Source organism: Psittacula echo, assembly GCF_963264785.1.
Source record: "Psittacula echo genome assembly, chromosome: 1".
Classification (NCBI taxonomy): domain Eukaryota; kingdom Metazoa; phylum Chordata; class Aves; order Psittaciformes; family Psittacidae; genus Psittacula; species Psittacula echo.
In genome coordinates, this window is record NC_137735.1 from 152,343,192 (window position 1) to 152,357,521 (window position 14,330).

Here is a 14,330-nt window from a genome sequence, read left to right on the forward strand (position 1 = left end):
GGAGGAAAATAAACATCATTATCCTGAGATGGATAACTCAGGCACCAGTAAATTAACTTGACCATTAAATTAACTGGATATGCAGCCACTGTCACTTGGAGGTACGGTACAGACCTCCCAGTGTTCTGCCAGTGCCTGAGCCTTTGCAAGAGGGATTAGACTACAGTGAACACATGGCAGCAGTGGCTCACTACCTGTGCTTGCCAGCTGGGCTAGAGACAAATGAGACAGATCAACAGCAATGGCAGGATGGCTTCTGTGGCAAACTTTTGTTTGTCCATATGATGTAATTGCCCAGGATATTCATGCCCTGAAGGAATAATCTTTCCTAGCCTTGTTCCAAGGCTAATGTCTGGTTTGGGTTTCTTCTGAGTTAGACTGAAAACTCCTTGGATAAAGGGCCACAGCACAGCCTGGAAAGATTCATATCAAATGGGACAACACAGAAGAAACATATCCTAACAAGTCATTAATAAGTCAAAGTGGGATCTAAATGATGGGGCTTCTTCAGTTCTGGTAAGGCTGTATATTTTGGCCAGTTATGAGCTTTAGCTCAGAAGTCTAGTTAAGCAGGTCTCACAGGCCTGCCACATTTGAGCACCAAAAATAAAGTCCTAATCATACAGAATGCTGCCATGGAAGGAGGACTGTGATTTCAATTGCATTTTGTCTTATTGCAGAGTAGGAGCACAATCAATTTAACAATAGACAGTCATGAAATAGTCTGTAATCAGAGAGCATTACATTTTAATTTCTGCTTATGCAATTGCTAATAGTGTTAACACTTTACAGAAACCTGTGGTGAATCACAGTGGTTCAAAACTGTTCTTGGGAATGCCCTAATTTGGCAGAAAATGGAAGGGAAGGCACTCTTGCATTTACTTCATCAGTAAAAGGAGAAAATCTAAGCCAATGAAGAAGTGGCAAGTCTGTACATGTCCTTCCATTGATCCCAACATTTTTTTCTGAACATCATCCTTTGCTTGCAAAGCACTGAACAAGTGCAACCTCCTGCTCTCTCCCACCCATTCCATGGGAAAAATGATTTTCCTCTGATTGGAGGAAAGTCCACCTGTACCAAACAACATGTTGGTGTATCTGGAAGTAGTGAGACTTGCTGGTCTCCTCACAGCTGGGAACAGCGCTTTGTGCTCTGAGTGCTGCCTTACAGCTTTACTTTCCAGAAATGGAGTAACCCAACTGACTGTGTCAGGAATTCAGCTAAAAATGTCCTTATGGAGACCTAAGGCTAATTTGCATACAAACTGTTACTCCAAGCAAGTTTATACTAAGACATGGCAAATTAGTGAGCAATTGTACCAAAACACCAATACAGTATTAATCCATTTACACAGCACTGGGCCAGGACTTTCTGCAGGACTAGTCCTGGGAGAGGCAGACGCATGCTGGCTGGCTCTAACGAAGCTCAGCTGGGACTAGTCGTGATTGCTGTTTGCTTGCTTTTTACATACCTGCACAATTCATGCTGCGTGACTTACATTACCTTCGACAGTTCCCTGCCTTTCTCAAGACTAGCTGGACCTGCTCTTGTGTGAGGGACTGTTACCTGAACCAGCTGGGACTGCTCCTTGTTCAGCAGCTGTAATCTATTCCTGGACCTTGAAACCTGTTCATTTATACACCCTGTAATTCCTTTACCCAAGTATCAAGTGCTACAATTTCCAGTAAAACCTGCTCCTAATGAGAAACACAGAAAACTGTCTTGTAACAGTAAATAAAGCTCCAAACTAGTGTTTAAACACGCTAGCTCCTTTCTGCCTCTCCAGACTTCCATGTACAGAAGGGACTTCTTCACATCCTGTACATGAGGGACTGTATAACTGAAACTCATGCGAACACTTGTTAGAAGAGGATATTGTGTTTAATTAGTCCTTACTGTAGATTGGGAACTCAGTCTAGGACAACTCTGTAAGAGCTTCTCCTATGCAGCAAGTAACTGTATTTCAGCATTAGCTCTACTGAAAGATCTGGGTTCACTTCCCAAAGCTAGGTCACTGGTACATTCCCTGGGACAACATCCAGCTCTGTAGCTCCTTTCCTTCTTCTGTCCTGGTTTCCATATGCACAGATTGGAAAGGAGCATGTGTGCACTTTCATTAAGTCATTCAATCTGGACAATTTGGAACTGGCCATAAGATTTGCTGCACACAAAACCTTTGTCTTTGCAGGACTGGGCACAAATGGGCTCGTGTCTTCTGGTAAACTTTGCTCTTGATGTGGTAATACAGAAAAACCCCTACTTTTTTCTGAGCCAACAATATGTTTACCTACAAATTTAGAGAATTGAATGAAGAAGCTCTTTTTTGGCAACTTATGTTTCTTATTTAAATGAGCAAAATCCTTTTATCATCTGTATCATCTCATGTGCTCCACTTCAGCCATCAAATTGTCTTTAGAATCCTGCAATTCTAGTAACACCAGCACTAACAACAGAGTGCGGGTTCATCCATTCAGTCATGTTTTACATTAGAAGCTAAATATTTTGTTCCCAAAATTAAAACAAAAATATCAAATTAACTCCTCTAGAACATAAATAAGCGGTATGTTACACGTTTTAACAATACTAGCACCCTATAGTGGAAAGCTGACTGCATATTTCTTCTTTGCATGTGTCCTTCATGCACTATGTGTAATAGAAAAACATTTTAGTTTTCTTCACTCCTTAAAGCTTCTCATGGAAACAACTCATTAAAATTAAGGAAGAAATTTTACGTTTTGTGAAACATAAGGAGTGTCACCAAATATGTTTCTGGCCCTGCAAAATCTAGTCAGGTGAAAGGAAAAAAATGCATCTCATCAAACAAATATACCGGTTTATTAGAGCATGTTTCCAGGTTTTAAATATGCAATGGTTTCACAATTTCTTGTTTCATTCTGTTTTCATTGGTGTGTCTTCATGATAACCAAAAAGGAGCTTTAAAAAAAGGAACAAAACACATTTTCACAGATGCACAATTAAAAACTATGGGTGTATCTTCCAATTTCACAATTATGGGAAAAAACAAAACTTGCATTTACAAAAAATCCTGGAATCCAAATACTGCTAAATGGTGTTGTCAGTTTAATTACAGAAACTGTAGAGCACTCACAGGGTACGTTTACACTGACAAGCCCCAAGTGTAAGCCTGGATTTTGCAACATATTTGGAAGAAACAGAAAATTCTAATTTTGAGTTTGTTTTTCTATAGATTGCTCATTACCCAGCTTAGTTTTATTATCAACATTATTCTACATATGTTTTCTCATCATCTTCTCTGTTTGAATATAAAGTATAATAGAAAAATAACTCAGTTTCACAAACATGAAAATTCTGTTAGTACAGCCAATTCAAATTGCCTCTTAATATATATTTTATGCACAAAGAAAGTAGTAACACAGATAGAACACTAGGCAAAGGGTAGTGTATTTAACTTGAAACATTTGCAGTTTCAGTAACTGTGAATTACCTACTTGCAAAATATATGCAGTACATATAATGTGCACAAATATACACACACACACACAAGCAACTACACTGCATGCATGTTTTGGGATTAAAAAATTAGGTTCACAAACCTTCACCCAGAACTGATGAGAGCTGTAGTCATATCTGTGTGCTAAAGGTGGTCAAAAAGGTAGTCTATTGAATACAAGCCATTCCACCATGCTGTCTTTTGGGTTCTAGTATTTTGAAGAACAACAAAGCATTAGACCAAACTTCCCTCTTAAAAAGCAGAATATGATAACAGGATATGTAGAGAGAAGAGCTAAGATTTTCTTTAGTGACAACAACATCTAAATGTATGGGTAAGGGAGGGCTAGTTATAATCTTCCTTATTCTTTCCCTGGAACAGTCAGTGATATGTCTGGAAGCTTCTGGAGTGGACAACAGGTTGAATATGCTCTTACCCTGAATCCAGCTCTATTTCTGCTACTGTTATGCAACAGGCATGGTAACAGCACCATCCTCAGTGAAAGCCACAGTTGCAGCCCAGGTTTTTTCTCTCCTAAAGCAATGAGAAAAGCGATCTTGTTTGTCTGGTTTTGGTGGGAAAGAGAGGAACCTGCTGCTGAGGTTCCTCCTTGCAAACATAAGCATACATGTTGCACAGCCATGCAAGTGCACAACTGCTCAAGTGAGCCTGATGGGTTTGCATCAGAGGTCCTGTGCTGTGCCAGGGGATACCTGGATTTCAGGACCCAGAGAGCTCAGGAGAATGGAGCAGACATGCGGCTGTACTTCCCAAACAACCCTTAGGGCTCTAAAGCCACTGCAAAGCTTAGTCATGGATCTCCAAAACCCAATCTCCAGGTAAAAGACAGACTCCATGGAAAGACATAACAGGAATATTTACAAGCTGTAGAAACTACATTTGACTTGTCATGCACTGTAGTGAAAACAAGCACACCTTGAACGCTTTAGAACTAGCAAATGTGTTGTGATGACTTTTTATTGCAGTTTACTGACAATTTTGAGGACTATATTGTCATGATCTGCAAAAAAAAAACACCCCACAACAAACCAACAACATTGACAATTTTTGCATATTTCCAGAAGACTGCAAAGTTTGATTCTCAGATTTGTGTTCTGGAATATCCTGATTCTTCAGTTCTTACCAAGTGGCCACATTCTCCTGAATTCATTTGCTTGACAACCAAATGCGGCTTGATCCTACCTGTCTTAGTGACAAAGAGTACATGTGATTCCTACCCAAAAAGCCAGTGGTTCTGGTAGACACAGTCTTGGCATAGCTGTTTGTAGCGATGTTGAGATAGTCACAGATTATCATACTTCTTTATCACTAATTTCTTTTAAAATTAGTTTTAAAAAATCAAGGTAGGTACAACACCCCCCACCCCCCCACCCCCAAATATGCTGTATGACTGCTACCAACATGAAGGGGAGATGAAATGTCACCCTAAAAATGAAACTCCACAATACACATCCACACATCGATGCAGTGAAGGACTTGCCTTCACAAGAGCTATTAAATTTTACTAACTGAGAATTACTAGACCTTTCCAAGAGCACTATGATCAATTAAATTCCCAGTAACTCAGCTCCTGTCTAACCATGCTCATCTGGAGAGTCAGGACTTTTTTCCAATTCTTTACTTTTTGTGTTTTAGACTAAATTGTGACCTTGCTTATATCATCTTCTTCCCCTGTGTCTTCATCAATCATGAGGAGCATTTTAAGCATTAACACTAGCGAGTGGAGTTACCCCAACACATGCCAACTCCACTATTTTTACTGCTTTGAACAAGCAGCAAACAATGCACTTAATATTTTAGAAACAACAACAAAAAAGTAATAAATTCTATTTAGAAAAATAATTGCTTTATTGTTGCAACACCTTCTTACCAGTTGCCCAAGTCCTAAACACCTTACAGAAAATAATTATATGCTGCAGAACTGCTTATTGAGCAATACGGCACATTTTGTCTTACGGCCATCTCAGTCATTCCTTGTTACCATGACTGGTGACCCTGACCAGTGTCAAGTGCTATGCAGTAGCCTTCCCAAGCACTGCCAGGGGACTGCAAGCCCTGCCTCCCCTGCGGCCTGTCTCATGTAGGGATGGGGATGAAGCTGGTGGATTTGGAATAGGGTGACTCTCTCCAGGTGTTCAGGCTGTGGGTCGGGCTTCTGTTGTTGGTAAAGGAGGTCTGTCGCCTACTGTTGCTGTTTGAATCTTCTTTACTCAGCTTTTGCTTTATTTTTTGGCAGCAAGGGAAGCTCTGGATGCAGTCTTGCAGGAGATGCCCGCTGAAGAACATGTAGATCCATGGGTTACAGCAACTGTTCAGGCTGGCTAACAGGGCCGTCACGGTAGTTGCAGTGTTTTCAGAATCTAGGGAGCAGGGGGAAAAGTGGTTTAATCATCAAAAGAACATTCGTACCATTCAGTCAATCACTTTACTAACTGCTGGATTTATTTTCCTGAATAATTCTAATTCTCAAAATTGAGCAGCAGCATTTGAAATGAATAATAAGGACATAAGCAGGGAAGTTCTTTTTTATGTAAGGCTTCCACTGAAGTCAACAGGAATTTGTCTAAACAGACTTCAAAGAGCTATGACAGAAGAAGATATGGAACAATCGATCCAAAAACAATGATTCAGTCCCATTTCTGCTGATGTTTATCCATGTGTTGATAAGCTCATGTTTTAAATACTGAAGTTTTTATCCAGACCTTGGTTTTAAAAACTGACTACCTCGGGAGGCAATGGCAAGTTTCCCACTGCTTTCAAAAACACTGAATTTGCTTGCTGAAAAGTGTTGGATGCTCAAGTAACTACTGGCTTGTGAATCAAATCTGATTTCAGAGATTGAACAGATTTTACTTAAGGGAAAAATGGAAATAAGCACTATGCCATAGAACAGTTACAGTCTCCTACCTTCAATAACTAGCTAAATTATCAGAGACTTTAAATATATATTTAGTCTAAGCAATTATTAGTGATCTTTCTTTGTAAATATTGAATGTCCAGTGAAGCTTAATTGCTGTGTTACGCAGTCCTGTGGATTTAAAAAATCTCTTCAAACAAACCTACCAAATACCCATCTGTGCAATTAGGTTTGCATTTCTTTTGAAGTAAAAGAAAAAAATCTGTTTTTCTACTGCAAGCCTTTTTCCTCTGTAGAGACCTTCATTGTAGGCTTGACTTCACTCCCGTGTTAGGGGAAATCAATGCTACACTACAGTAAGTGATAATTTGGGGACATTAAAATAATCCAGATATTATGAATTCTAACATTTTTATCTGCTGCTTTCTCATGAGCAAGCAGGGGATAGGTTCCTATGTTGCCTGCCATTCCCTATGTAGTAACTTTTAAACTCACCGATTATTTTCAGACAGATTTAACAGTGGGACAGGTATCTCCGCAATACTGAATTGCCACTGTTCCATGAAAACTGGTGGCTGGCTAAGGAAGCTGCTCAGGGGCAGCTGCCCTATTGGGAGGAAGGGTTCAGGGTGCACTCAGCCATGTTATTAGACAGCAGAGTGCGCACATGCAAGGCAGTTACAGGAAAGATGGCTTAGTAAATTCCCTGCTTGTATAATTACTCAAGACATGTAAGTGTGTATGCTTTAATAACAGCACATAACGCTTATGAAGTTTTATTAACCGGCATCTTCACACGGAAGAAAATGTTTCTAGGTCAAATTATCACGGCAGGGAATTCAGTTCCCACCCGCTCCTTTCGCTCTGGGTGAGAGGGTAGCGGCTGCTGCCCAGCTCCGGTCCCCGGCTGCCACCAGCAGCCGTCCCGCTCCGGCTGCCCCCAGGGCCGGTCGAGCCGGGCGCCGTTGCCTCCGCGCAGCCGCTCGCGGGAGCCGTCCCGTCCGGGAGTGCCAGCGGGGCCGGCGCGGCAGTCCGGGGCTCACCTCGGCCCCGAAGGAGCCTGCGGGGGTGAGGGCGTTTGGCTGCTAGTCCCCGGGGGGGATATAGAGAGGCCCATTCAGCTGGACGGCCCCGGCGTCCGCGCCGCATCCCCTCCGCGCTCGGCTCAGGACCACGCACCGCCCCGGGGAAGCCGGCTGTGCCTCCGGAGGACCCCAAGGCGCGGAGTGCGGCCGGCGGAAGCCAGCGGCGTGCCCTCCCGGTGCCCGCCGGGGCCTCCCCGTCACCTACCGACCCAGGGGAAGTGCTGGTCCCAGACAGACCACATCTGGATGGTGAAGAAGGGCGCCCAGCAGACGACGTACGCCGAGACAATGACGAAGGTCATCTTTACGGTACGGATCTTGGCGCGGGAGATGGTCTTGACGCTGCTGACACAAGGGGCGAGCAGCAGCCCCCGCCGAGGGCCGCCGCCGCCCGGCCGCCGCCCGCAGCCCGCCGCTGCCTCCCCGGGGCGCGTCTTGCCCCTGACGTTGCGCCAGATGCGGTAGCAGATGAAGCTGTAGCAGGTGACGAGGATGAGGACGGGCGCGACGAAGATGCCGCCGGTGATCCAGGTGATGTAGGCGCGGGGCCCCCAGGGCATGATGAAGTGCGCCCAGCAGTCGTACACCTGCGAGCCGCGCTCCACCTCACTGAGGGAGAAGATGAAGTACTGCGGGGTGCTGAGCAGCAGGCTGAGCGCCCAGGCTGCCGCGATCATCCCGTAGGAGCGCTTGGTGGGCTGCTGCAGCGTCTTCAGCGGGTGGCAGACGGCGATGTAGCGATCTGCGGTCATGGCCACCAGCATGTACGCCGAGGCGAACATGCCGAAGACCTGCAGGTGCTTGACGACGCGGCAGAGCCCGTCGGGGCCGTGGAAGCGGTGGGTCACTTCCCAGCAGAGCTGGGGCAGCACCTGGAAGAAGGCCACCACCAGGTCTGCCAGGCTGAGGTGGCGGATGAAGAGGTGCATGCGGGACGCCTTGCGGGGCGTGCGCCGCAGGGCCAGCAGCACGCTGCCGTTGCCCACCACCGCCACGGCGAAGGTGACGGCCAGCACGGCGATCTCCAGCTTAGCCAGCTCCTCGTCCCGTCCGAAGGGGTCCCAGCCACCCAGGCTGCCGTTGGGCGACCCCGACCACGCCTCGGGGCTGGGGCTGCTGCCGCCGCCACCGGGCTCCACCGCCCGCCACCGGCTGCTGTTCCCTGGAGAGGGCGCCGCCCGGGGCGGGCCGGAGCCCCCGGCGAGTCGCATGGAGGGGGCTGCGCGGCGGGGCCCGGCCCGACCGCCGCAAGCCCTCTGGGCTGCCGCCGCTGCCCGCCGCCTGCCCGCTCCGGCGGCGCGGAGCACCGGGCCAGGTGCCTTTATCCCCCCGCCGCGGGAGGCGAGGCGAGGCGAGGCGAGGGGGGAGCTCCCTGCCAGTGGCTGCCCGGCGCCTAACGCCAGCCCCCTCCTTCCCTCCTTCCCCCGTCGCCGCTGCCCCGTCCGAGCCCCGCGCCCGCCCGCCCCTGTCCCGTGGCGCCCCGCTGAGGGACAGGGTCCGCTCCGCCCAAAACGTGCTGCTGCGAGGGCAGCGGGATCCGCCACCCCCTATCCCTGCCGTGCCTCCGCTGAGCCCAGCGACAAGGGGCAGCGGGAGGAGATGTGGGGCCGAAACGTCGCTGCCGAAGAGCTCCCTCACGGGCAGTTAATGCAGCACTTAAAAGTCTAATTGAGAATGGAAGTGTTGCGGTAACCAAGCGGGGTAGTTGGAAGTCTGTCAGTATGGGTCCAGAGCCGCCGAGCCCGCTTCTACCCGGAGCTGATTGGTAAGAAGTGCAGGTTTGACGCTGACAGATCCCATCTGAGCCTGTGACATTTCACAGTCATGCTGGGATAAACCCCAGCAAAGTGGATGATTATTAGAAACAGCAGAGAGTCTGAAAGCACCCGCTAAAACTCACATTTGTAAAGGTTTCAAGATTTCACCAAGGACAGTAAATGTCATCCAGACGTTAGCATTTAGGTCTAAACCATATGTTTCTGCAAGTACAACCAAAATCTCCTAATTTCCTAGAGAGTTCGTGTCAATGTGTCGATTAAACCTCGGTTTTAAACGTTTGAGCCGAAGAGTTTTCTTCCTCTTGGTAAAGAGGACTTGGTGTGAATTGTCATGAGTGTGAATTTACACCCTGATTTCACTAGCCCTTGAATTTGACCCTTAATTTAGAAACTCCTTCCTTCAATCACACAAAAATGCCTACTATGACTAGAATGAAATATAAGATTGGATGCCAGTCCTTCTTTAATAAAACACTCTAGGTCTTCTCATATGTGATTGCAGCTATATTTATTGACAAAAAAATATGTGGTTTTTTTCTTACTGGTTTTACAGGGAGCAGGAGGAAGAGTGAAGAATGAAAGATTAGATCTTACTTCTTCGATTAAGAAGGTCTTTCCAAAAGTTCTGAGCCCAGAAGAGTCTTCCAGCTTAAAAGACCATGAGGGGATATGCTTCTGAACATGCTGGAGCTGTGCAAGGCTTTATCACAGGGGTTTTTGTGTGCTTATTAGCCCCTGTGAGAGGGTGTGCGCACCCCCGCCGGCCCACCACTGCCCTTCCTTTGCTCGAGTGCTGGTGGCAGCAGTCTGGGAGGTCTCCTGCTCAACACCGCAAACAACTGGCAAAGCTGCAAAAATGCCCCCAGACCTGGCATACAGACACAAAGTGTGGATGTCCTAATGTTCAGTGAACTTCTCTCTTTAAAGGTACCTTTGTTCAAAGCTCAATTTCTGTGGCCAGTTCAGTGTGTTATTCACAGCAGAGTGCCTCTTCGCCTGACACTGTGAACACTACTGAAGGTGTTGATCGGTAAGAAATTAAACCCTTGTGGAAACACAGAGTTTCCCAACTTTTCAACAACAGATCCATAACATTACCTTAGCTATACATGGTAGTGGACCTAAGAAACCAGATGCACCCCAGAGCACATCAGTGTGTGTGACTATAGTTTTCAGATCAGATAGAGAGGGAAATTAAAGCCACATATCACACCACCACCACACAGCTAACAAGGTCTCTTTCACACGCAAAGCATCATACCCTGCTATAAGAAGAATTCCTTGCCTATCTCTCTGACATGCTTTACAGGAGCTGAACACCATGTAAGTGAATGGTGTCACTCAGGAAACTCTGCTAACAGGTTTTCTGCTGTGCAAATCATGCAAGGATCATAAAGCTCTATACATTACTGGGTATGTCGTCCATTAAAGGAGGGGTGAAACTTCAGGGGTGACAAAATGTGTATTTATAACAGCTAGACCATAAGATAAGGGTGGCTGCGCTAGCTCAGAGTACTGAGAGTTTGTCAAGCCCACATCATCTCAGAAACATCCCTTTCCAATCCATACTCAGTTCCTCTGAACAGTGTTTGTAAGCATGTCTCCAAAGCAAAGGGCTTGGAAACCTGCTCCAGCATCATTGCACAGACTGCACCTAGTGATTACATGCAATGTTAAGCATAAAATTGTTACTAATTTTTGTTGCCTTGTACTCCATCAGACAGAAGTAACCTAGGGCTAGTCTTCATGTTTGGCTTTGGGATTTTTTTTCCATTCCCAAAATTAGTCAATATTAATGTTTTCATAGATAACAGATATAACCAGGCTGCTGCAAATTTGCTTCTTTCAAGAGACCTAAGTAATTCAGTGGAGAGTTTTATTTATATCTAGTACTTAAAAAATGTCTTCCTGCTCAAGATATTAAGTAAATTCAGTGCTCTTGAGGTTTCTGTTCTAGTTTAATCAGCACTGAGACTGATCTTGTTTGCTTAATTCTAACAGTATCCGTGTAGCTAGGGGAAGCCTTAGATAAGATGCTGCTGTTCAAATCAATCAGTATAGCTTTCAGTTTTCCAAGTAGGTGTCCTTTATGAAGCTGAATAAGTCATGTTCTCTGACTTGGCTAGACATGGAGAGGGTTCCTCTGCTCACAGAAAGCTGTAACACAGAGAACAATTGGGGGAAAAAAGCACTTAACAGAAAAGTTGTAGCATACCCTTCTGAAGAGCAAAAAACATCGCTTGAGAAGGCTGCTAGGGAGAATTAACATCTTTGCCCTGTGACTCACCTGGAGTTGAGATTGGAGCTGGAGTCTCAGTAGAGAAAATTGATGCTGCTGTTACAAGAAGACTGTATTTTCTAGGTAGGCACACAGCTTTCTATAAAGCTGTCTAAGGATGGAAGGGCTTCTAGCATATTCTGTAATGGCATATGGGCTTCTGTAAAAGTGCTTAAAGGTTGCCAGATGTCTTTCTGTATGTTGGATTCACTGATGACTGAAGGGCTTCCATAGAACGCTCAAAATCCTAATTGGAACATGATCTGGTATGATGCCAAATGCAGCTGTTTTCCGTCCATCCCTTGCTGTTGTGGTGGTAACGTCTGCTGCCTAAAGACAGTTATTATCTCTTCTTCCATGGCTAAAGAAATGCTCTGAGCAAGTCAAAGGCTCAGGATTTTAATCCTGGGAAACTGATGATGATTTGCATTCTGTAACATAACTTTTCACAAAAAGTAGGTGCCTTTCAGCATAATCTTCTTCAGGAAAACTGGCAGGTTTGAATAGTAGCTACTCATAGTCAAAACATGATTGTCTGCCAGGTTTTGTAAAGAGTTGCTCTCATCGTCAGAGTTCCAAAAAAGCAATATAAGCAAAAAAAGAAGGTCAAGGTTTTTATCAAATAAATTCCTCATGCAGGATGAGGGTTAAAGCACAACTAAAAAAAGGAGCCCTGTTTATTTGTAGAGGACTTGGTTGTCTTGTTAAATAGCACATAAACCATCTACATAGATACAAACAGCTGTCTCCTGTCATCTGTCTCCAAGTTCAAAGTATCTGTACTGCTCCCTTCCAGGCAGTATTTAGTACGTAAGGCTGAGTTTGAGAGTCCTTCCCGGAGAGCCACAAAACTTAGATACTGCAGATCCCAACCTTTGCAATCGCAGCTATGGGAACCGAGTATGGGAGAAAGCCCATGTGAGGGCTTGATAAAAGCTGGGGAGACCAAGGAGGCAAGCAGATGCCCCACCCATTTACCATCCCTGGGAAGGGAATGTCACCTGAAGGCAGGCAGGAGGACATTCAGGACTCAAATCAGCCCCTTGAAAGAATGCCCTGTTTACAACCTCTGTTGGTCTAGTTTTTAGGCTACCAGAGCAAAACTAGGCAGAGCATTGCCCCCAAACTGCCTTTGAAACACATTACTAGTCTGAGTGTAGGGTTCTGAAAAGGCTATGTGCAGTAAAAGACCAAGAAATGAGTAAGACTGAGGGCAAACTCTCACTCTGGAAAACACAGAATTAAGAAACCTGCTGTAAGAGACAGACCTTCAGGATCAGCCCTCTGTTCATTGTCTGGAAATGTCTAAAAGTGGCCAGGAAACACAGAGACTTAAGGTTAAGCCCCAGGTTTTCCTTTGCTTATTAACTGAAACCACATCCAGATCCGGAGACTAGTATTTGTACACTTAGGAAATGGTGTCTGACCATCACTAACATACTGCATTTCTTTCCATGATGGCATGCTGTGGTTTTACACCCCAGCCAGCAACCATGCACCAACAGCCACATGCTCACTCCCCACAGTGGGATGGGGGAGAGAATCAGAAGGGTGAAAGTGAGAAAACTCATGGGTTGAGATAAAGAGATAAACTTCAACAGGTAAAGCAAAAGCTGTGTATGCAAGCAAAGGAAGACAAGGAATTCATTCACTACTTCCCATTGGCAGGCAGGAGTTCAGCCATCTCCAGGCCAACAGGGCTCCATTATGCGTAACGTTTACCTGGGAAGACAAATCCCATCACTCTGAACATGTCCTGCTCCCCCCTTCTTCTTCCCTCAGCTTTATACACTGAGCATGACATCATATGGTGTGGATTATCCCTTTGGTCAGCTCGGGCTGACCCCAATGGCTGTGTCCCCTCCCAACTCCTTATGCACCCCAAGCCTGCTCGCTGGTGAGAGGTAGAAAAGGCCAAGGCTTTTGTGAGCGCTGTGTGTGAGCCCTGCTCAGCAGTAACTGATAGCACATCCCTGTGTTAACAGCAGTGTTTCCAGCACAAAACCAGACATAGCCCTGTGCTAGCTAGTATGCGGAAATTGAACTCTATCCCTGCCAAAACCAGTACACGGAGGCTGAATGCGATATTCCAAGCAGTAGCACAGAGAAGCCTGTCACCAGAAGAAGCAGCATGTTGCCTTTCTTTTCTCTTCCTCCCTCATTGCAGCCTTGCTAACGTGGCTGATAGCAATCAGGGCCGTTTGGAGTCAGAGAGTTCAACCATTCAGTTGCAGAAGTGTTAACACAGCAGCTTCCCAGTCTGTCTGGATTTCAAGAAAGTGAAGGAAACAGCACCTGGAGGGACTACAGGCCTTTGCATATTTATAACCTTGTGGAAGGAATATACTAAAAAACCACAGTGAAATCTCCTGCCTTTCCCCTTGGAGTCATGTTGCTCAGATTTTCAGCATGTCCAAGGCACAATAAAATCTGCCAGAGTTTAACTAGAGCCTCAGCCAGCAATATCTTCTTTAATCTGAAGGATTAAAATCATCAGAGCATAAATCCACAGATTCGTTCATGTCATTGGCAGAAAAGGAAGAATTGGACCTGGATTCCCTCGTGTTCTATCTACCTCGTGCAACGGTATAACCTCAGATTTTCCAGACCTGAGAGAGACTTAATACACATTTTGCAGTTCTATAGATACTGCTTCAGTGTTTCTGCTTTAAGCAAATTATCAGTAGTTTTATCTCTCAGTTATCTTATTTCAGAGACGTTAAAGGCTCACTGATAATCTTTCGTATGCCTTTAGGCAGTTTTCAAATTACTCCTATCTGGAGTTTCATTCCATCTGTAATCTACTGTTTCTATCAATGTGCTAACACCCACTTTATG

General features: G+C 45.5%; 1 protein-coding gene across 1 annotated transcript; it reads right to left on the bottom strand.

Moving 5' to 3' along the window:
* Positions 1-5,570: 5,570 nt before the first annotated feature.
* Positions 5,571-8,647, bottom strand: AVPR1A (arginine vasopressin receptor 1A; the record flags this gene model as incomplete). The annotated part of the gene is made up of 2 exons (XM_080636772.1): positions 5,571-5,854; positions 7,642-8,647. The coding sequence occupies 2 exons, from the start codon at positions 8,645-8,647 to the stop codon at positions 5,571-5,573; spliced, it is 1,290 nt and encodes a 429-aa protein (XP_080492898.1).
* Positions 8,648-14,330: the final 5,683 nt, after the last annotated feature.